The sequence below is a fragment of the Hippopotamus amphibius genome, chromosome 2, assembly GCF_030028045.1.
Source record: "Hippopotamus amphibius kiboko isolate mHipAmp2 chromosome 2, mHipAmp2.hap2, whole genome shotgun sequence".
Taxonomy (NCBI): domain Eukaryota; kingdom Metazoa; phylum Chordata; class Mammalia; order Artiodactyla; family Hippopotamidae; genus Hippopotamus; species Hippopotamus amphibius.
Window position 1 is genome coordinate 218,012,777 of NC_080187.1, and position 21,451 is coordinate 218,034,227.

The 21,451-nt window shown below is 52.2% G+C and overlaps 1 protein-coding gene across 1 annotated transcript in view; it reads left to right on the forward strand.

The window, feature by feature from the left end:
• ACSBG1 (acyl-CoA synthetase bubblegum family member 1) overlaps positions 1–21,451 on the forward strand; it is a 47,930-nt gene that overhangs the window by 24,075 nt on the left and 2,404 nt on the right. Inside the window, exons 3-12 of the mRNA XM_057723721.1 lie at positions 9,058–9,278; positions 9,730–9,818; positions 10,123–10,243; positions 15,421–15,501; positions 15,595–15,744; positions 16,097–16,273; positions 17,059–17,240; positions 18,540–18,770; positions 19,459–19,676; positions 20,380–20,519. Of these exons, the coding sequence (XP_057579704.1) occupies positions 9,058–9,278; positions 9,730–9,818; positions 10,123–10,243; positions 15,421–15,501; positions 15,595–15,744; positions 16,097–16,273; positions 17,059–17,240; positions 18,540–18,770; positions 19,459–19,676; positions 20,380–20,519 (1,610 nt within the window). The remainder of the gene's footprint in view (positions 1–9,057; positions 9,279–9,729; positions 9,819–10,122; positions 10,244–15,420; positions 15,502–15,594; positions 15,745–16,096; positions 16,274–17,058; positions 17,241–18,539; positions 18,771–19,458; positions 19,677–20,379; positions 20,520–21,451) is intronic.

The window sequence follows — 21,451 nt, forward strand, 5'->3', positions numbered from 1 at the left end:
CGTGGCTTGAGTGCCCACTGTGTCCTGGCCTGGCCCTGGCGCTTATTCCCACCACTCCCCAGCAGCTCAAGAATCCAGGCTCCAGCTTCCACGTGGGGGAGGATATTGGAGCAGCCACCTGTGGGGAAGGGTCCTGAAGCTGCCATTTCCATAAAATTGGGAAAAGGCAACTCTCTGTACCAAAGACTGTTGGGGGCAGGAGCTTTGGGGGATTACGAGAGGGGTTAAATCGTCCTTCCCCACACATCTGCCCCCTTAACAAGAGCAACTTTTACTGAACGTGTACCATGTGCTAGGCTCTGTGCTAAGGGACTGACTTGCATTCTTTCATCTTCTCTTCATGGCAGCCGTGGGGTAGGCACTTTTATCGTTCTCATTTGGTAGGGCGACACCGAGCACAGAGAGGTTTAGTGGGTTTCTCGGTCACACAGCTAGTAAGATGTGGAAGTCTTAACTGGCATTCTGCCTCTTCGGCACCATTTAGGTGTGGTCTCCACCCCTCCTGCATGCCCTGGCCAGGCTCTGCCTCCTATCTGCTCCCCTCTGGGGAGCTCTTGGAGCCTTGCCTGCAGGAATCAGGGTTCACCTGGATCTCCTTGAGTTTCCAGGAAGCTGGAGGGCCCTTGATCTCTGGCCCCCAGGCTGGGCTCTGAGCTGCCCAGCTGGCTGTTCTCCCAAGGACAGCCCCACTGAGTCGGGCCACAGAACAGCCGGGATTTGACCTCCATACAAAGGCAGCCTTGTGCCGGGCCTAGACATACATTTCTTTCTAGCCCTTGCTGGGTTAAGCATGAACCCCAGCTGGATCAAAGCAACATCAAAACCACTGGGAAAGGGGAGGGGTCCAGGGGCACAGCTGCCCCTGGTATGGGGCTGGTGGAAGTGCTGGCCAGGCCTGTTCCCCACACCCACTCTCCCCAGGAAGCTCTCACTGCCACTGGGGGGCTCTGAGCTGGAGGTCGCGAGCCCAGCGCGTTCACCAGGCCTCCCTCTGTCCCACGCTCCTACCCTTCCCAAACGTTTCAAGGGCACGCTCGGTGCTTCGTCTGGAAGGGGACGGGTACTACCCTTGTCCTCATGTCGCTCAGAGCCTGCGGCTGGGGGGCTAGGAGGGGCCCTGGGGACAGTGTGAGGCAGAGGATGTGCTGTCATTTCAGCCTTGGGTGGGAGTGGGCATAGGGGAAGGCAGGAAGGACTTCCCAGAGCTCAGAGGAAATGGGAACAGGTGGTAATCACAGCCCCGCTAGTCAAAAAAAGCCGAGCCTCTGGGGATCCTTGTAAAAACGTTTCCCTAGTCAAAATGTCCAGTTCGGTCAAGCCACAGGTGTGCCACAGCCTGGACAAACTGTTCTGGTACTGACAGGCCTTGACCCTCATCTCTCATCATGTCCTGAAGCCACCGTGGCCTCTTCCCCTTATATATCCCCAGAGTGCCTGGCATGGGGCTAAGCAGGTTCCAAAGACCCTTAGCAAGGGGTCCCTGTGTGAAGAGGGACCCTCCTGGTGCTCGTCCCAGACAGGCCTTTGCAGCAGGGCCTGCAGGACCAGTGCCCTAAAGAGAGATCTGTCCCGGCCCTAGAACCGTGTGTACCCGGGGTCATCGTCTCCCTCCTTCTGCTTAATCAGCTTCATTCCAAGGCCGTTCCCACAGGCTGCAGAAAACACCCTGGGCTTCTCCTCTCTGCGCTCGTGTTTCTCCCTCTCCCAGCTAATTGAGAGTGACTTCCTCTGCTGTTTAGACGCCTTTATTCCAGAGAACACAGCTCCCTGCCTGCCCCGCCACCCCCGGCATAATGGACGATTGATAAGACACAGGCTGGGGTCAGGCCAAGACGAGTTGGGGCATCATGAGAGGGAGAGGGAGAGGGAGAGGAGGGGGAGGGAGAGGGAGAGGAGGGGGAGGGAGAGGGAGAGGAGGGGGAGGGAGAGGGAGAGGAGGGGGAGGGAGAGGAGGGGGAGGCAGCACAGAGTGCAAGGGGGGCCTTGGGAAAGCCCACCCCCAGCGCTCAGCTGGCATTCTCTGGGTGTGTGCTTGGGGCTGTTGGCTCTCGGCTGCAGGCTGCCTGCTAGCTGGGTGCTCTGTAGATCTAACCATAGGTCTAACCACGGGTTGCCTTTTGGAATAAGGTCTGGTTTGGATCTTGGGTGCCTTGCTGGGTCCTGGGCCTGTCTGGCTGTTATTGCAGCAGTGAGCTTGGCTGGGCATGGGACAGACCTATGCCCCTGTTGAGTTTCCAGGTGAGGGGATGGGGACAAATTTAAGGGTATGGGACCGATCCTGATTTCTTACATCTCCGCTGTCCCCCAGGGAATCACCCTCAGGGAGGCAGGCTGAGAGGTACCACAGCAGCCCTGGGCCCGCTCTTGATGCCTCCCTCCTGCTCAGTTCTGAGCAGCCCACTTTGTGGCAGAGGGTCAGGGGCCTCTGGTACCGCTCTCCTCTTCCACCAACACCATCCCCAAAGGAATAGACCATGGACCCCGAGCCTAAACCTCACTCACTGACCAGCCTCTTAGCCACTGGATACTAGGCAGCTGCCGGGACTGACTAAGGTCTTGTTCCAGTCAGTCCCAACTCTGCCCCTAACTTGCTGTGACCTTGGCCATCCCTTCCCCCTCTGAGACTCAGTTTCTTCTCCTTCTGATGGTACTATGTGTCAGAATGTCCTGACCCCACTTCTCAAGGATGCCCTATCCTCCCACCCCTCCCCTGCCACTGAGGTCTCAGTCTATATCCCTAATGGGCTTGTTTAGTTTTATTTATTCTTTTGGCAAATATTTATTGCAAGTCCAATGCTTGCATCAGAAGTTCAGAGTCTAGTCAGAAAGGACAGAGAGAGATTTCTTAGGCACCCACAATGTGCTAAGTGTTTTTTCTAAATTTTTTTAAAATTTATTTATTTATTTATTTTTGGCTGCGTTGGGTCTTTGTCGCTGCGTGCAGGCTTTGTCTAGTTGTGGTGAGTGGGGGCTACTCTTCATGGCAGGGCACTGGCTTCTCATTGCAGTGGCTTCTCTTGTAGAGCACGTGTTCTAGGTGTGCAGGCTTCAGTAGTTGCAGCACATGGGCTCAATAGTTATGGCTCACGGGCTCTAGAGCTCAGGCTCAATAGTTGTGGCACACGGGCTTAGTTGCTCCGCGGCATGTAGGATCTTCCTGGAGCAGGGATTGAACCCGTGTCCCCAGCACTGGCAGGCAGATTCTTAACCACTGCGCCACCTAGGAAGTCCCTAATCTAAGCATTTTTATATGCACTTTTATTTACTCCCTTTTTTCGCTTGAGGTTATATTGTGGACATCTCCTTGTGTCATTAAATATTTTTTAAATACTATTTTGATGACAGCCTATGAATCCATAACATGGATTTATCCTAATGAATTTAGCCAGTCCCCTATTGGACATTGGGTTGTTTCCAATAATTTTGCTAATAGAAACAGAGCTGCTGAGATATCCGTCTCCCTGCTCTCACTCAATGTGTCTCTGATTGTTTCCCATGGGTACTTCCTAGAAGTGTGATTGCTGGGTCCGAAGTTACTCCTTTTTTATGCCCTTTTGATATTTATTGCTAAATTGACCCCAAGAAAATCATACAATTCACACTTCCAAATGGCACAGTACCCTTGCCAACAGTGGGTGTTGTCTGTTTGTCTAATTACGTCTTTCCTACATCATGTTCTTTGATTTTAGGAGAAACCCAGGTAGGTAGATAGGTAGGAAGGTGGGCAGGCAGGTTGGTGAGTTCAGATGGCTTTTGTTGATGGCAGTTGTCGTGAGGATAGGTAGGGAAGGAAGGAAGCTTAGAAAGTGGCCAGTGGTGATGGGAAGAAATAGACCTCTGTGGTTCCCTACTCTGGTGACAACCACCGTTGCTCAGACCCAGCCCCTCTCTGCCCTGCTGCCACGGCCTGCTTCTCTCTTCTCCCCACACCGCGCTAGGACTCCTGCCATCCCCTGATCTCGGTGGATCTGTCGTGATCACTGCAAGTCACAGTCCAGCGCTGCAGGAGGCAGGCTCTGAGTGGATCAGTCACCACCCACAAGGAGCACTCCTATGAGGCAGGGCCCTGCACGGGGACCTTGTGGTCCCCGTGCAGGGCGTGGGGCTCTGGTCTGATTGCTGCAGCCAGGGAAGCAGGGAGGATATCCTAGAATCGGTGCTTCGTGGGCAAGGGACCCCTTCTCACTGCTCTGCCCACCTCGCTGATAGCTGAGACCTGGCCTTCTAACCTTTGGTCAAGGGGAGAGGTGGGAGGCTTTTGAACAGCTCAGATTTGGGTTCAGAAAGTTCTCTCGGGGAACCTCGGGAATGTAGGAAGAGGCAGTGGCTGAAGGTCATGGCTGCCAGGGTCACCGAGCCTGAGCCCCAGCACAGGACTTGGGCAGGAAGCATGACAGTCCTTTCCCGGGGGAGACGTGTGCTGGGGTCCGCCTAGAGCCCCACCGTGACCCCAGCGTGGCCTGCGTGGATTTGGGAGTCAGACTGCGCGGTGGGACCCCAGCTCTGCCAGCAGGGACTTAGCCTCTCTGAGTCTCATAGGACAGAAGGTTAAACGGGAGGTCACAGAACAGGGTGGCACGCAGCCCACCTGGCACGAGGAGGGTGCCCAGTACATGGGAGCTGGGACCTTCAGGGGAAAGAGAATGATTGGGCCTCTGGGAGGCCGGGGGGCAGGGGCAGGCCCCTTCCCACCAAAGTCTTCTCTTCTGGCTGGTCTGGGGGCTCAGACAGCTGAGCCTGTGCAGTGAATGCAGAGAGAAAGGGCTGGGCTGGAGCTGCGCTGCCTGGTCACCCTTCCTGAAGGGTGTGGGTCCACCGGGGGCCGGGACTCTCATCCCTGTCACAAAGCAGCTGGGATCAGAGGAGACGGAACTCACAGACCAACTGCCTTTCCCTCCCTTGTCCGTTCCTTCTTTCCTCCTTCCAAGAAGGGTGTGAGGTGACTTAACCCCGAAGCATAGGCACCAAGAGATAAAAAACTAACACAGGAAAAAGGCAGAACCACGTAGTTAGTGGGAGCGAAGAAATCAGATGAAAGAGCTCTGTCTAAAATATCATCAAAAATGTAAGTGCTTTTTTCTTCAGATGCAATTGTCCCACTTCTAGAAATCTATCCTTTGGAAAGCCTAGAACAGGGCTAAAACCTGGAAATCATCCAAGTGTCGTTCAATGGGAAAGTGGTTGTGAAATGCACATTATGACATGAAATTATGATATGGCTAACGGAGTGTTATGCAGCCACACACACACACACACACAGCGAGAGAGAGATATTAATGTCACAAAAGTTAAAGGTGGATGATTTGGCTAATGGCTATGTTTGATTAGGTCCACATGGTATTTTTTTAAAGTGTGAGCCAATATTTAACAATCAGATTGTTACACGTAAACACCCAGATTTCACGTAGCTCTTGGTTTCCATTCCTCCTGGGCACCAAATCCTAGAGCCAAGGAGCAGCTGCCCCCTTTAGACGAAGTGTGTGCCCCGCCGCCAGTCCCCACCCCTCCACGTTGCCTCCCTGGCTCTGAGGCTGGGGTTGGTGCAGTGATCACTTCGCTTGGAGTGCAGTTTTCCTTCGTAAAACATTGCACCATTCTTTGTCTTTATCAGAAACAGAGAAACAAAAGGTGGGCTACAAGAGCCACGTGTCTCAAGGAGAATGAGAGGGAGCCTATTTCTTTGTGAAAATGAAGACTGTGCCTCTGTGTTTCATATGCAAATCCTAGGGCACTTCACTGATTTATTATTTACTCTTATACATTATTTATTATGATGCTGATACATTACCTACCTGTCCCCTATGGGCATTTTGGGTTTGCTACTCTTGATTAATACAATAGTAACATGATTCTTTTTTTTTTTCCTTTGGATAAAAAAAACAGCAGCAACAAAATTAAAATGAATTCCTTGTATATATATTTGTGTAAGCATGACATACACCAAATGTTAACAGTGGTTACTTAGGTAGAATTAAGGAAGGCCTATCCCTTTGTATATCATGCACTTCTAAATTGTTTCCTATTTCTTAGAACAAATATGTATTGTTTTGTGATTTTTTAGAAAGGTTATAACTTAAAAGATGATAAGTTAAAGTTAAAACTTTTGGCTGAAGGACGCTTTTACAACAGATCAGAAGACTTACATCTGATGATCTTGGCAAGCCTGGGGGAACGGGTAAATGCAGTGGAACATGAGCATCTAGAAGTGCCCACAGGAAAAATTTGCCTTTTCTGTTCTAAGCACCAAGAGCATCCTGTATTAGGGAAGGGAAGAGAGCTACCAGCTCCTGGGAAAAGACTTTGCCAGGCCTGGGCATGCTGGCCGGGCCACCTCACAGAACGCTTGTGCCAGTTTGGGGGGGGAGGGTGTCGTGTGTCAGCATTCTTCCTGCTCAGCCCCTTTTCTACGGCCTTGCCGCAGGTTGTGTGGTATCTCAGTTCCCCACCCAGGGGTTGAACGCATGCCCTCGGCAATGATGGCGTGGAGTCCTAACCACTGGACCACAAGGCAATTCCCCTTCCTCCCATTTTTAAAAGCAGTTTTTTTGAAGTGTACTTTATATGCCATCAAGTTTGCCCACTTTAAGTGTAATGATTTTTCACTTTTTCTTTGAAAAAAGTGATTTTTTAATGACTTTTAGCAAATTTACAATTGTACAAACATCACTGCAATCCAATTTTAGAACATTTCCATCCTCCCAGAAAGATCCTTGGTGCCCATTTGTGGTGACTCCCCATTCCCACCCCAAGACCCTGGCAACCACTAATCTGCCTTCTATCATTTCTACCTTCTCTGGACATTTCATGTGAATGGAATCAGATAATATGTGGTCCTTTGCTTTTGACTTCTTTCACCAAACATGTTTTTGAGTTTCATCCATGGTGTTGCCCGTATCAGTACTTTGTTCCTTTTTAGAACCAAGTAGTATTCCATTGTATGGAGAGGCCACATTTAGTTTTCACTCACCAGTTGATGGACATTTGGTTGTTTCCTCTCTTTGACCACTGTAAATAATGCTGCTGTGAACATTCAGGTACAAGTCTCTGCAGGAATGTGTGTTTTCATTTCTCTGGGTAGATAGATGCCTAAGAGTGGAATTGCTGGGTTGTATAGTAGATTTATGTTTAGTTTTTTAAGAAAGTGCCTGTCTTCCAATATGGCGGCACCATTTTACATTCCCGCCACCTGCATGAGGGCTCCAGTATCTCCATACCCTCGCCAACCCCTTGCACTTAAAGATGATTAAAACGGAGCTAGGAGGAGAAAGACTTGCCAAGGTCACGCAGCAGGGAGTGGCAGAACCGAATTTGAACCCAGGTTGACCTGACGTCACAGCCCATGTCTTTGCCGTGGTCTGCTCGTGTGAATGGACTTCCACAAAGTGCAGGGGTTGGAGACCCTAAAGAGGTTGATCCCTGGGGTCTACCAGGCTAGGGTCCCAGGATACGGGGAAGGGGCTTGGAGAAGTCTGAGGAGTGATGGGAGAGGGGTCCCCAGCGGCCCCAGCTCACGCCTCCCCCCAGGGATGCAGGGCTCCGGCAGTGGCAGGTGGTGGGCTGCAGTCTGGAGAGGTGGTGGTGGATGCCAGCCAGTGTGGTGTGGTTTTGGCCTCCGTCAGTACACAAGGCCTGGCGCTGGCGGACCTCCTCTCTGCCCCAGCCCGCATTCTCAGGCTGCTATGCCCCTGCCTCAGACATTCCTTTCTTCGGCTTGGGCTGGAATATGTCCCCTTGTCCCGCATCCTTGGCCTCCATGGGAGGGAGGAGGGGCTCTCCTGTCCCTGCCCCAGGACCTGTAGCTCTTTCTGCCAACCTCAGGGTCCACGTGAAACCTTAGAGTGCTGAACAGGAGGGACAAGGTCATTGGTCCATCAGCTGCCTCGGGGACGTGCCGGTCGCAGGACCCCCCGTTGGTCCCGCCTCAAGGTGGACATCCAAGGAGGTGGGACCTCTCCATCTCAGCACTGGTCTGGCCGGCAGGTGGCAGGGTAGCCCCTGTGGTCTTAGCACTCATTCCCCTACCCGTGGGTCACCTTTCTTAGAATGGCCACCGTGGCCCCAAAAGGTGGCTTCATGGACAAAAGAGTCTAGACCTCCCATCCAAGCCTCCTTTGCAAATGATCTGAGAACTTAGAAAAAGGAAGAAGAATGAAAGTGTGCACTTATTGAGCACCAACTATATGCCAAGGCGCTTTCATGTCTTTGACCCTCATATTATCCCTGCGAACTAAACCCACACCTTTCCGTTGACAAAACAGACTCAGAGGTTTAATTGTTCATCCCACATCTCATGTGTAAATGGTAAAGCTCCGTTCCCACCTACTGCACACAGTAAACTTAAAGGCTAGGTGGTGCCCGGGACAGCGTCTCAGGTGTGGGCGGTGACATCAGACATACCTTTCCCCCGTGTAACCCTGGGAAAATGAGCCTGTCCGAGCTGCAGCTGCCCCAGCTGTAAACAGGGACACCAGACCCACGTGCAGACTGGATGAGACCCTCGTGTGGGAGATTGGCCTGCGGGCGGGCACTAGGCAGGTTAGATTTTTTCCTGGGACTGGGAAGTTCTCCAGGCTAGTGATCAGAGCCTGCTGGTTTTCAGTCTCCTCTAGCTCCTTGGAAGGGTTGCTCTTTTTGATGCTTTGACCTTCTGTCCAGTTGGGTCTGTCCACAACCCATTCTCAGGAGGCAGAGGAAGGGTAGAAACCCCAAAGGATCTGACAGTCCCACTCTTCTGGGGCAGCCCCAAATCCACTACAGACTGCCCAGCCTCAGAGGGCAAATACCAGCTGGCATGAAGGCAGGAAAATGTCTAGGGTCCCCAAGGCCTCTTCTGCCCTCCAGCTATTCCCTCTCCTCTTCCTTGAAGACTAGCCCATCCTTCAAGGCCGTCAGACCTCCTCCTCCAGGCAGCCTCCTGATATGTCTGCCAGCCTCCATGGCCCGGTGCCCATTGTCGGGACCAGAAGCCTGAGAGCTCTGCCCAGGGGAGGACCAGGGGTCCCCTGGGGACAACCCCAGGCTGGTACCATCCAAACTATGGTCTCCCCAACTCTGCAGAAGAGATGCTGTGGACAACTCAGGCTGATGGGCGCGTCCGCCTGCGCATAGACCCCAGCTGCCCACAGACTCCCTACACTGTGCATCGGATGTTCTACGAGGCTCTGGACAAGTACGGGGACCTCAGCGCCCTGGGCTTCAAGCAACAGGGAACGTGGGAGCACATCTCCTACAACCAGTACTACCTGCTGGCCCGCAAAGCCGCCAAGGGCTTCCTGAAGGTGAGGGAGCCCCTCAGGGCACGGCCTCTCCCCTCCCTAGCCCTGCCTTCCAGATCTGGCCCTCACAGGCCTTCATCCGATGCCCCACCAGGCCAGCCCTTAGAAAGGATAACTACAAACAGCATCCCATTTATTGAGCTAACAGTCCGTTCTGGCCTGGTGCTGCGGGTTTATGTTCACTGGGCCCTTGCCACGTGCCAGGAAGCTTCTCCTTTGTCATCCCATTCAAGGCCCCGGGGAAGCCTGGTGCACCGGGCTGAGGGACGGGCTCCCCGGGAAGGCCCTGGGGAGGCAGCAAGGGCTGTTGAGTGACGGGTCCCCCAGGGGGACCCTGGGAGGGTGGTCCCTGAGGTGGGCCGGGGGGTCCCCGGTGGCCTGAAAGGGGGACTTGTTGAGAATGAGAGGCCCCTTCCCTGCCGGCTGACCCGGCCTGTCTGCCTTTGGCCTGGAGCTCGGCCTGGAGCGGGCCCACAGCGTAGCCATCCTCAGCTTCAACTCCCCGGAGTGGTTCTTCTCGGCAGTGGGTGCAGTATTCGCAGGGTGAGTGGCTGAGGGAGGGGCAGAGTCTCCAGTGGGTTGGAGGTGGGCAGAAAGTGGAGAGAGGGTTGTTATCTCTTTTTAGGGGCCCCCATCCCCTTCCAACATCCCATCTCTTCCCTGGGCCCCTCTCCTGACCCGCCTTTGTCCCCCTCTCCCCGGGGCAGCTGTCCTGAGCTGCCTGTGTGGACCGTGCAGCTCTCTGAGGCTGGGGGCTGGGGGCTGGGGGTGTGTTGGGCAGGGGGCTGGGCCGAAGGGGTGGCCCGCTGCACCTGCCCAGACACGCCTCCTCCCGGGTCTCCTACAGTGGCATCGTTACCGGCATCTACACGACCAGCTCCCCTGAGGCCTGCCAGTACATCGCCCATGACTGCCGGGCCAACGTCATCATGGTTGACACACAGAAGCAGCTGGAAAAGATCCTGAAGGTTTGGGGAAAAGGGGCAGTGGCCACGGGGTTCAGGCTGGGCATCCTCACAGATCTCTAGCTTACAAAAGGCTTGTCCACCCTCCCTGCCAGAGTCCCCCGTCCTCTTCAACAGCAGCCCTCCCCGCCACATGCTCACATAGGGCAAGGCAGGGCAGTGGCCACCAACCCATTTGCCAGGCCTGAAAATCGAGGCCCAGAAAGTCCAAGGGACATACCCCACCTCCCCCAGTCAGCCCGCTGCCCCCTGTGGCTTTCCTTTCAGGGAAGGGTTGTGTTCCCTGAGCGGGGTTCAGGGCTCTGACACGCAAGTCTGAGGCTCGGTGGGAAGTGGGGGTGTGGGCTGCCACAGGGTGGGGCTGGAGCCAAGCCAGAGCAAGAGCTGCAGTGTCTTCTAAAGATAAGAGGGCACAGCAGGAGCTCAAAAGTGCCTCTTGGGGCAGTTGGGTCTTTTCTGGAGCATTGATGCCTCCGGATTCATTGAAGGCCCCTTCTGGATTGGCTCTGTCCCCACGTGTACCACGCTGGCATGCAGTGGCCTGAAGATACCTCTGTGCCCCAGCTGCATCCAGAAGCCTGCAAGGCCCTCCACGGTTCCCTGCATCTCAAAGGAGACCCCCGAGGTGACTTGTTGGTTTGGCCCTAGTTCAGGAGACATCACCTGGACCTCAGCTCCCCACCTGTACCTGAGGGCAGGAGAAGTGGTCTCCAACCCTGGGACTGTGGGAGCCGGATCCCCAGATGGGCCAGAACAGATGCCTTCCCTCAGCTTGAATGGAGAAGTCCTTTTCTGTCTCCATTCCTTTTGAACCCCGTTTTCAGGGTTCCCTCATTCTGAGTGCCTCCGTTCTGTCTGACTTGGATAAATGCTTGAGACTGGGAGAGCAGATGTGCAGATGAGGTGGCCCAAAGGGAACTGCTCTGAGAGGCCGAGGCAAGCCTGAACGGTCCTCAGCACCCCCTTCTCCCCCGCCCCCAACACTCAGGTCCTTCACTTCATAGAAAAGGGACAAATGTTCAGAGAACAGTACGCAGCAGGGGTATCCCAGGCCCGCGCCCCCAGCCCGTTAGGACTCAACAGGGCCCTGATTTCCTTAGGTTTGAAGGCTTCCTAGATGCCAGAGGCCTCTGACCCAGGCTCCCCCCAGGCCAGCTTTGGTTGAAGGCCCCACTGGTTTAAGAGTCCTTGAAAGCCAAGCTGGCAGGAGCCTCAGATACCAAGTAGTGATGGTGAGCTCTCCTCTTCAGCCTCGCCCAAGGGAGTCACAAACTCCTCAGCATGGACAATCATGTCAGAATCCCAGGGTGGGGAGGGAAGTGGGGCTTTGAAAAGCTCCCCCCCCCCAGGAGATTTTGCCCCATCCCTCAGGGAGACAACCCCCTCTGCATAGATGGTTGATCTGATCCAAATGCCCTCCCCCTGCCCCATGTTGCCACTGAAGAAACTGAGGCCAGGACCTACTGAATCAGAAATGTCCACCCTAGGTAATTACTTACAATTTGTATTATGAAGCTTTCCAGACAAGCAAAAATAGAGAGGACTGTAGTGGACCCTTACAGAGTGATCATCCAGGTTTAATAATCATCAGTGTTTTTTTGTCGCATTCATTTCATCAATTTACCTATTTTGCTGAAGTATTTGAAGGCAATCTCTGACATCACAGCATTTCACCCCCTAAATATTTCAATACCTCTAAAATATATGACATTTTTCTTAATCACAGTAACTTCATCACCTTTATTTACACAAGTCAAAGAGTTCTTTCATATCATCTAATACCAACAATGTCTTTTTTACAGTTGCTACGTTTGAATCAAGATCTAAACCGGGCCCATGTGTAGCATTTGGTGGTGTCTCTTAAGAGTCTCATAATTCAAAACAAAGCCCCTTCCTTTTGTTTCCCGTACCATACACCAATGTGGTCCAGGACCAGCAGCATCACCTGGGACCTTAGTTTCAGAACACACCCAGACCTGCTGATTCCAAAACTCAGGGTATGGGGCCCACACCTCCTGGTGGTTCTGATACAGGCTCAAGTGTGAGAGTCTCTCATCGACATGCTACAGAAACTAGGTCAGCTGTTCTGGGCTGTTATTCAGCTCGTGCCTCTAACCTCTGCACTTCCTATTAGATCTCAAGCCTTGATGCGTTTTAGATTAGACAGTGATTGGCAAGAACACCCCCTAGGTGGCGCTGTGTACTTCCCATTGCACAGCCTCAAGAGGCGTATGATGTCTGGTGGTACCTCTTGCAGTGAAGCTGAGCTTCATTCCTGGATTCCCACCTGCTCATCCACTACGACGTTCCCCATCAAACTTTCTCTACTGATGATCTTTGCCTGAATTAATTATTTCATGAGCGATGGGAAAAAGTTGGTTTTCTGATTGATCAGCTGGGATTCTTCTCCAAAGGAAGAACTTTCTCTCATCACCTGGCGCTCTTTGCTACTGGAAGCACCGCATTTGTACAGAGCAGGTGTGGTAGACAGAATAATGGTCTATGTTGGAGACTGTTCCACACATATTTGAAAGAATGTGCGTTCTGCAGTTGTTGGATAGGATGGTCTATACGTGTTAATAATGCCAACTTGATTGACAGTGTTCTAATGTTGTTTAAGTCATCAACATCCCTGTTCATTTTCTGTCTACTTGTTCTAACACTGAGAAAGGGAGTGTTGAAATCTCCAATTATTATAGTGGGTAATCTATTTATCCTTTCGGTTCTATCTGTTTTTGCTTCATGTATTTTGAAGGTCTGTTATGTGTACACATACTTAGGTTGTTATGTCCTTTGGGAGAATTAACCCCTTTATCACTAAGAAATATCCCTCTTTATCTCTGGCAACCGTTCTTCCAAAGCTACTTAGTCTGAAATTAATATAGCCACTCTGAGTTCTTCTGATCAATGTTTGCATGGTACATATTTTTGCACTGTTTCACTTTTAACCTACCTGTGTCCTTATATTTAAAGCAAGTCTCTTACACATAGCGTGTAGTTGGGCCATGCCTTTTTATCCAGTCTGACAAAATTGTCTATAAAACTACCAGTTGGCTGTTTCCCATTTGTCCCATCCATTCTTTGATCCTTTTGTCCTTTTTCATGACTTCTTTTGGATTGAGTTTTTTGTTTTTATTTTGTTTCGTTTTTGAGTATTCCATTCCACTGGCTTATTAGCTCTCCCTCTCCTGTTTGCTCTAGGGCTTCCAGTATGCATTTTTAACTCGTGACAGTCTACTTTCAAATAATGTTATAACATCGTACTACTTTACATATAGTGTAGAAATCTTACAACACTGTACTTCCATCTCCCTCCCATACTCTGCGCTATTGTCATTTATATTTAACTTCAACGTAAGTTGTAACCCCTGCAGTGCAGTATTTTAAACAGTCAAGTATCATTCAAAGAAATTTTAAAGGAAGGAAAAAATGTCTTTTTATTACCCACATAGCTGCCATTTCTGGCACTCTTCATCCCTTTATGTCGACCCCAAGTTTTCATCTGGTTCGTCTTCCTTCCTCCTTAAGAATTTTCTTCAACATTTCTTGCAATGCAAGTCTGAGGGCAATGCATTCTGTCCGCTTCTGTTTGTCTGAAAACGTGTTCATTTTTGCTTTCATGTTTTGAAAGATATATTCATTTGGTTTATAGTTCTGGGTTGACAGGGTTTCTTTTTTCTCTTTCAGCTCTTTAGAGACTCCATCTCAGTGTTTGCTACTTCGCATAACTTCTGATAAAAAGTCTATAATTTCTTATCTTTGTTCCTTTCCACATGGTGTATCTTGTTTTTCTGGCCCCTTTTAAGATTTTTTCCTTTATTGCTGGCTTTCAGCAGTTGGATTATGTTGTGCCTTGGTGTGGTTTTTCTTTGTGATTGTCCTGCTTGGGGTTCATTGGGAGTCTTGAATTGATGGATTTATAGTTTTAATCAAATTTGGAAATTTCTCAGACTTTTTTCAATTAAAGAAAATATTTCCTGGGACTCCAATTACATGTAGGTTAGGCTTCTTAGTTTTCTCCCGCAGGTTAATTTTTTCCAGATTTTTTTCTATCAATTTCTTTTTTTTTTTTAATTAATTAATTAATTTATATTATTGGCTGTGTTGGGTCTTTTCTGCTGTGCGCGGGCTTTCTTTAGTTGCGGTGAGTGGGGGCTACTCTTCGTTGTGGTGCGCGGGCTCCTCATGGCCGTGGCTTCTCTTGTTGCGGAGCACGGGCTCTAGGTGCGTGGGCTTTAGTAGTTGCAGCACATGGGCTCAATAGTTGTGGCTCATGGGCTCTAAAGCACAGGCCCGATAGTTGCGGCACACGGGCTTAGTTGCTCCGCAGCATGTGGGATCTTCCTGGAGCAGGGATCAAACCCGGGTCCTCTGCATTGACAGGCGGATTCTCAACCACTGCGCCACCTAGGAAGCCCTCTATCAATTTCATTTTGAGGCTTGCGCTTAATTAAGCCTTTCGAGGGCAGGCTTAGATAGCCTTTTCTCTAAGGCTAATTTAGCCCCATAACTAAGACCTGACCCTTCTGGGGTCTCTCTTTCACACCTCCTGAGGGCTCTACACTCTGGCTGACGAAGACACAAACAGTTCTGGCCCCGTACATGCTCTTGTTTGTCTTCTAGTCCCAGGCATTGATCTTCCTCCAGCATTTGTTCTTCCTCTAGTTTCATGGAGTTTCACTTATGCCTGTGCAGACTGGTATTGTGCCAAAGAATCAAGAGGACCCCTAAAGAGATTTCTAGAACTCTTTCTCTGCATAGTTCTTTCCTGTCTGGTATTCTGTTCCCACAGATTCTAGGCTTTCCTGAACTCTGACCTCTGACACCTCAACTCAGTGAGATGACTGGGTTCTGATTTCCCTCTTCCCCTCCCTCTCTGCTTCTCTCTTCCGCAGTTACACAGTCCTGTGTTGCATTCAGCCAGGCCGCAGGTGGTCTGGTTTTCCTTTAAGTAGAAGTCATTCCCTGCTCCCTGCTTATCCTGCCTTTGCTGCGCCAGAGTTCTCATGATGGGAAATCATGCACGAAGGGTGGCAAGTATCCTCTGAGCCAAAGGTCAGAGCTCGGGACCCACAACCTTTGCCACCAGGTGCCTGCCAGGCTAACACCTGGAGATGGGGTTCTTCTCAAGAGGTGACTTTTTTTTAATGAAACCACATTTATTTTTCCTGTCAACACAGATCTGGAAAAACCTGCCACATCTGAAGGCAGTCGTGATATACCGAGAACCTCCTCCAACAAAGATGGCCAACGTATACACGGTATGGGTAGAGCACCCCTGGGGGGGGTAGGTGGGGCCTGTGTGAGCCTGCGCAGCTCACCTGGACTGCCTGCACTCTTCCACCTGGCCGCAGATGGAGGAGTTCATGGATCTGGGGAATGAGGTGCCCGAGGAGGCCCTGGACACCATCATCAATGCCCAGCAGCCTAACCAGTGCTGCGTGCTGGTCTACACGTCAGGCACCACTGGGAACCCCAAGGGCGTGATGCTGAGTCAGGACAACGTAGGACAGATGCCCAGATGGGTGTGGGAGGGCTGTGGGTGGATCTGGGCAATGGCCCTGCCCCAGCAGCCCCTGGGGAGGCTCCTTTGACCACTCAGCTCAGGGAGCTGGGATAAGCAGGACAGCCCGTAAGTCTGCGGTCCAGACTCAGCCCAGAAAAGTGGAAGGGGATGGGAAGGGAAGGCCTGTCCCAAGGGGTTTCCTGCAGAGATGCCCCGGAGGATGAACAACCTCAAGGGGTGCTCAAAGAACACTCCAAAGAAGTAGCCCAAGCCCCCAGGCTGGCCACAGGCGTGAACACTTCCAGGGCTGGCTTGTAGACACTGCCAGGGCCCATCTGCCTGTCCTTCAGGTCACGTGGACAGCACGTTACGGCAGCCAGGCTGGTGACATCCAACCCGCAGAAGTCCAGCAGGAGGTGGTGGTCAGTTACCTGCCCCTCAGCCACATCGCCGCCCAGATCTATGACCTGTGGACAGGCATCCAGTGGGGGGCCCAGGTCTGCTTTGCCGAGCCTGATGCCCTGAAGGTCAGTCCGCCTCTCTGCCCAAGTGGGTGTCCAAGTGTGTGTTCACGGGCCTGCCCGAGTGCGTGCTTGTGTCCGTGGGCCCTGTGCTTCCATTTGTGAGCGTGCCGGTCCCCTGTGTGTTTATCAGTCAGAATCCTTTCAACTGCAATTAGCACAGCCTGAGTCACGTGACCAAATAAGAAGGGAAATTGATGATATTACATAAGGAAAATTGAGTCAGAGTGGTTCGTGGGTCCACAGCACCATCAAGGAGGAGCCACCCTCAGAGTAAGATCACAGGGTGGTCACAGATGACCACAGCCCTGTCCTGCATCCCAGTCTCATAAACTATACCTGTGCACAGGATCTTTCTTTTAACCATGAGGAAAACGTCCCCAGAGCCACCTAGCAGACCTCCCCCTCCCCTGCATTGGCCCAAATGCTGTCTCATGTCCATTCCTCAACCAGTCACTGCTTAGGGGAATGGGATTACCATGTTTGAGTTAGACTGATAAAAAGTCACTGCCCCCAGGACGGGGAGGCGACGGAGGTACTTCTGAAGCATCTGGCCACCCTAGTACCTGAGCAACGTCAAGGTTCTGTCAGCAAAGAAGAGCAGCGAGGGGATGGCCGTTGAGTCGTAGCAGACAGTGTGTGACATGGGTAGCACATGGGGTGTGTGTGCACCTGTGTGAGCGTCTGTGTGCAGGATGCCTGTGTGTACGCGTCCTGACTCTGGTGACAGGGGCCTCCTGGCCCCCGGCTGGTTCTGAACCACAGACCCGTCTCTCACTGGCGGTGAACAGGGGAGCCTGGTGAACACGCTGCGGGAGGTGGAGCCCACCTCCCACATGGGGGTGCCTCGGGTGTGGGAGAAGATCATGGAGCACATCCAGGAGGTGGCGGCTCAGTCTGGCTTCATCCGGCGCAAGATGCTGCTGTGGGCCATGTCGGTGACCTTGGAGCAGAACCTCACCTGCCCGAGCAGGTACAGAGGGGCGGGGGCAGGAGGCCTGGGGAGGCAGCAGGGCTGGGTCATAACCCCAGGACACAGCCTAGGATCTGAGAGGCCAGGTTTGTCCAGGCCCCTGCGCGGAGACCCCGTCAGTGGCTGGGCTTGAGCCCCTGTTCTCTTCCCAGATCCCACAGGAAACAATCACCCCATCTTTGGGTTCTGACTACAAGGACTGATGTTCTCCCTCTGGGGTGGCATTTACCTCCCTGGGAGCAGCTCTTGACAGTCTCCTGAGGGGTCTCCTGACTTCAGTGTGGCTAGAGAAGGGGCTACAGTGATGGGGGCTTTTCCAGCCTTCTCAGCATCCCAAGTGACCACTCATTTCTCGCCCACAGCCTTTCGATTGCTTTTAAATTCCCAATCAGTGCTGTGGGAGGGTCAATGGTATAAATCTGGCTTGTTCTCTCTTTTATTTTTTTTGACTTTTGGCTGCGTTGGGTCTTCATTGCTGGGCTTTCTCTAATTGTGGCAAGTGGGGGCTACTCTTCGCTGCAGAGAGCAGGCTTCTCATTGCAGTGGCTTCTCTTATTGCGGAGCACAGGCTCTAGGTGCGCGGGCTTCAGTAGTTGTGGCACACGGGCTCCATAGTTGTGGCTCACTGGTTCTAGAGCACAGGCTCAGTAGTTGTGGCACACAGGCTTAGCAGCTCTGCAGACTGTGGGATCTTCCTGGCCCAGGGATTGAACCCGTGTCCCCTGCACTGGCAGGCGGATTCTTAACCACTTCACCACCAGGGAAGTCCTGGCCTGTTCTAATTTAGAAATACTTTCCATTACCAGTGTGTCTGTGAAACTACATCATGTCTCTTGAGACATGTACACGTGTCTGTGCACCTAGGGCTTCATTTGCACAGACATGAAAAGTGAATATTCATGAATGACCCATCCAAGAGCTTCAAATGGGATGAGACACATGCTTGTGTCCATGCACATACACCTCAGTCTCTGCATGTGTGTATCACTGTGTGTGCACACTTGTGTGCATCTGTGTTTTTGTCCGTGCCCTTATACGCAGCTGAATCTGTTTCTCTAACTTCCTGGCTTAAGACGTATTTGTACATAACTACATGTACACACCTATGCATAGGCAGAGCCAATATTAAAAATATTTAGCAATGGATTCAGCATTGCCACTAATCGGTCAGAATAGATAACTGGAATTGCCATTCAGGGTACCCACTGAACATCCGCACCTCTCCCCCCGGCCCCGCTTTTAATGCAAGTGTGTGCGTGTGTGTGTGTCTTCTGTAAGCCATTCTCCCTCTCCCACCAGTGATCTGAAGCCCTTCACAACCCGACTGGCAGATTACCTGGTGCTGACCAAGGTCCGCCAGGCACTGGGCTTTGCCAAGTGTCAGAAGAACTTCTACGGAGCAGCCCCCATGACCGCGGAGACACAGCACTTCTTCCTGGGCCTCAACATCCGCTTGTATGCGGGCTACGGCCTCAGCGAGACCTCGGGCCCCCACTTCATGTCCAGCCCCTGCAACTACCGGCTCTACAGGTGCGGCCCAGGTGTCGGCACATATGACGGCCTGCACGCCCTTGCTGACTCCTCTCGGCGCCCACCTGCTGATTAGGTCCCCAAGCCTGCGCCACTGGACTGTGGATCCCCGAGTGCCAACAGCTCTGTCTTGGGCCACGTCCCTTGGCCGGACCTGAGTCTCGTGGGGGTGGTCTCTGCGACAGTGTCACATGGGTCTGTGGTTGCAAACAGCCGTGCAGCCCAGGAGCTCCCTGCTCAGGGTTCTGATGGAGGAATTTCCCTTTGGCCTCTCCCCCCAGTAGAGCGGAGTGCGTTCGAGGGTGTCCCAGCCTTGCTGATAACCCAGGCTCCATTAGGGATGGGAGTTGGGGGGACTGGGCCAGTCCCCTGGTGTGGGGGTGGGGGCAGTCAGCTCTTAGGAGGGAGCTGAAGTTAAATATCTACCCCCCCGCCTGCCCATCACAGTGCTTGAAGTTGTCCCATTAGGATTTCGCCCATTCATTCATTCATTCACCTAAAAACCTTTAATGGGCCCTACCTCTCAGCTCCGTGGACCCTATTAAACTACAAAAGTTCTGGGAGGGGATGTTCTAGCTATCAGTGAAGACTGAGAGATTGGGAACTCCAGGGCTCCCCGCAGGGGCTGATCCAGGGCTTGGAGGAACCTGCTGCCTCTGATCATGCCTCCTGGCCCCTCCACCCCCAGCTCCGGCAAGCTGGTGCCAGGTTGCCGGGTGAAGCTGGTGAATGAGGACGCGGAGGGTATCGGAGAGATCTGTCTGTGGGGCCGCACAATCTTCATGGGCTACCTGAACATGGAGGACAGGACGTGTGACGCCATCGATGCTGACGGCTGGCTGCACACGGGCGACATGGGCCGCCTGGATGCCGACGGCTTCCTCTACATTACCGGGCGTCTCAAAGGTGTGTGCCGCCTTCTGGGTTCAAGGCTGCGGTGGGACATGGGAGCAATTATACGGCCACCCGTTATTTATACCCACTACAAGTATTGAGCCCTTATTAAGTGCCATGCGCTTTGAATGACATCGTTTTACTTACTATTGTCTCCCACGGGAAAGATACTATTATTACCTCGACTTAACTAATGAGGATAACCAGAGAGGTTAAGTAACTTGCCCAAGGTCATCCAGCTACTAAATGACAGAGCTGGGATTCAAACTGCCTAGAAAAACAGGGCAAGTCTTTCCAGAAAATTTAAGGACATAATATGTATTTTCATTCGCAAACATGGATATGATGCGAAGTAGAACGCAAACTGGACATAAAATTTAAAATAAAGCATGAGACTTCAAAAAAATTCCCCACGAACAGCTTGGCTCTCCCAGGGAAGAAAGCTGGGGACGCCTCTGGGGAAGACGTGCTTTGCTCACTTTGCCCACGTGGATACAGTGCCCGCAGCATCCCTGTGGGAATCACAGGCCCCCATTTCTCAGGGGAAACTGAGGCTTGGTGAGTGGGTAAACACCGTTCTGGAAATCATGCAGGCAGATGTGTGATCGAGCCTGGGTCCTGCCTGGAGGGCCGGCTCTCCAGGCAGAGTCTGGGTGCACTGAGCCTGAGCACCTGGACTACAGCCTGTGCCTGGGGCCTGGTCTCGCCTCCCCAGAATTGGTCATCACAGCGGGTGGGGAGAACGTGCCCCCCGTGCCCCTTGAGGAGGCCGTGAAGACAGAGCTGCCTATCATCAGCAACGCCATGCTGATCGGGGACCAGAGGAAGTTCCTGTCCATGCTGCTCACCCTGAAGGTGTGTCTGGTGCGGGGGGGTGGGGTCTGCTTCTGGAGGGGCAGCCAGGGGCTGGTCTGTGGGTCTGGCCCCGGCAGAGGCCACGATCGGTCAGGACACGTGGGCATCTCACGACTGTGGGTCTGGCCCCGGCAGAGGCCACGATCGGTCAGGACACGTGGGCATCTCACGACTGTGTTCTGGAATCACTCGTCAGTGCTGCCCGCACTAAGGGACCGCTGTAGCGCGTGGAAATCCTTTCTGCCCCCAGTGGTGTAGTTCATGATACACAGCCATGGGAATTCCCTGGCAGTCCAGGGGTCAAAGACTGCCTTCCAGCGCAGGGGGTGTGGGTTCAATCCCTGGTTGGGGAGCTAAGATCCCACATGCTTCGTGGCTAAAAGAACCAATAAAAACATAAAAAAACAGAAGCAATATGGTAACAAATTCAATAAAGACTTAAAAAATGGTCCACATCAAAAAAATCTTTAAAAAAAAAAAAAATACGCTGCCCTCATGATCTTCTGCGTGTTCCAGTCCAGCTTACAAAGTGCTGCTGCCTTCAATCCCCTCAGCACATACCCAGCCTGGGAGCTGGTATCTGATACTGGGGTAGTAGATGGGGCCAGAGTTATAGTCCCTGTCTGTCTGTTTGTTTGTTTGGAGTATGGTTGCTTTCCAATGTTGTGTTAGTCTCCACTGCACAACAAAGTGAATCAGCCATACGCATACAGCGACCCCCTCCCTTTTGGACTTCCCTCCCATTTAGGTTACTACAGAGCTGCCTGTGCTATACAGTATGTTCCCATCAGTTATCTGTTTTATACATAGTATCCATAACGTATATGTGTCAATCAATTCCTCCCACCCCCTAACCCTTTCCCCTTTGGTATCCATACATTTGTTCTCTACGTCTGTGTTTCTATTTCTGCTCTGCAAATAAGATCTTCTAT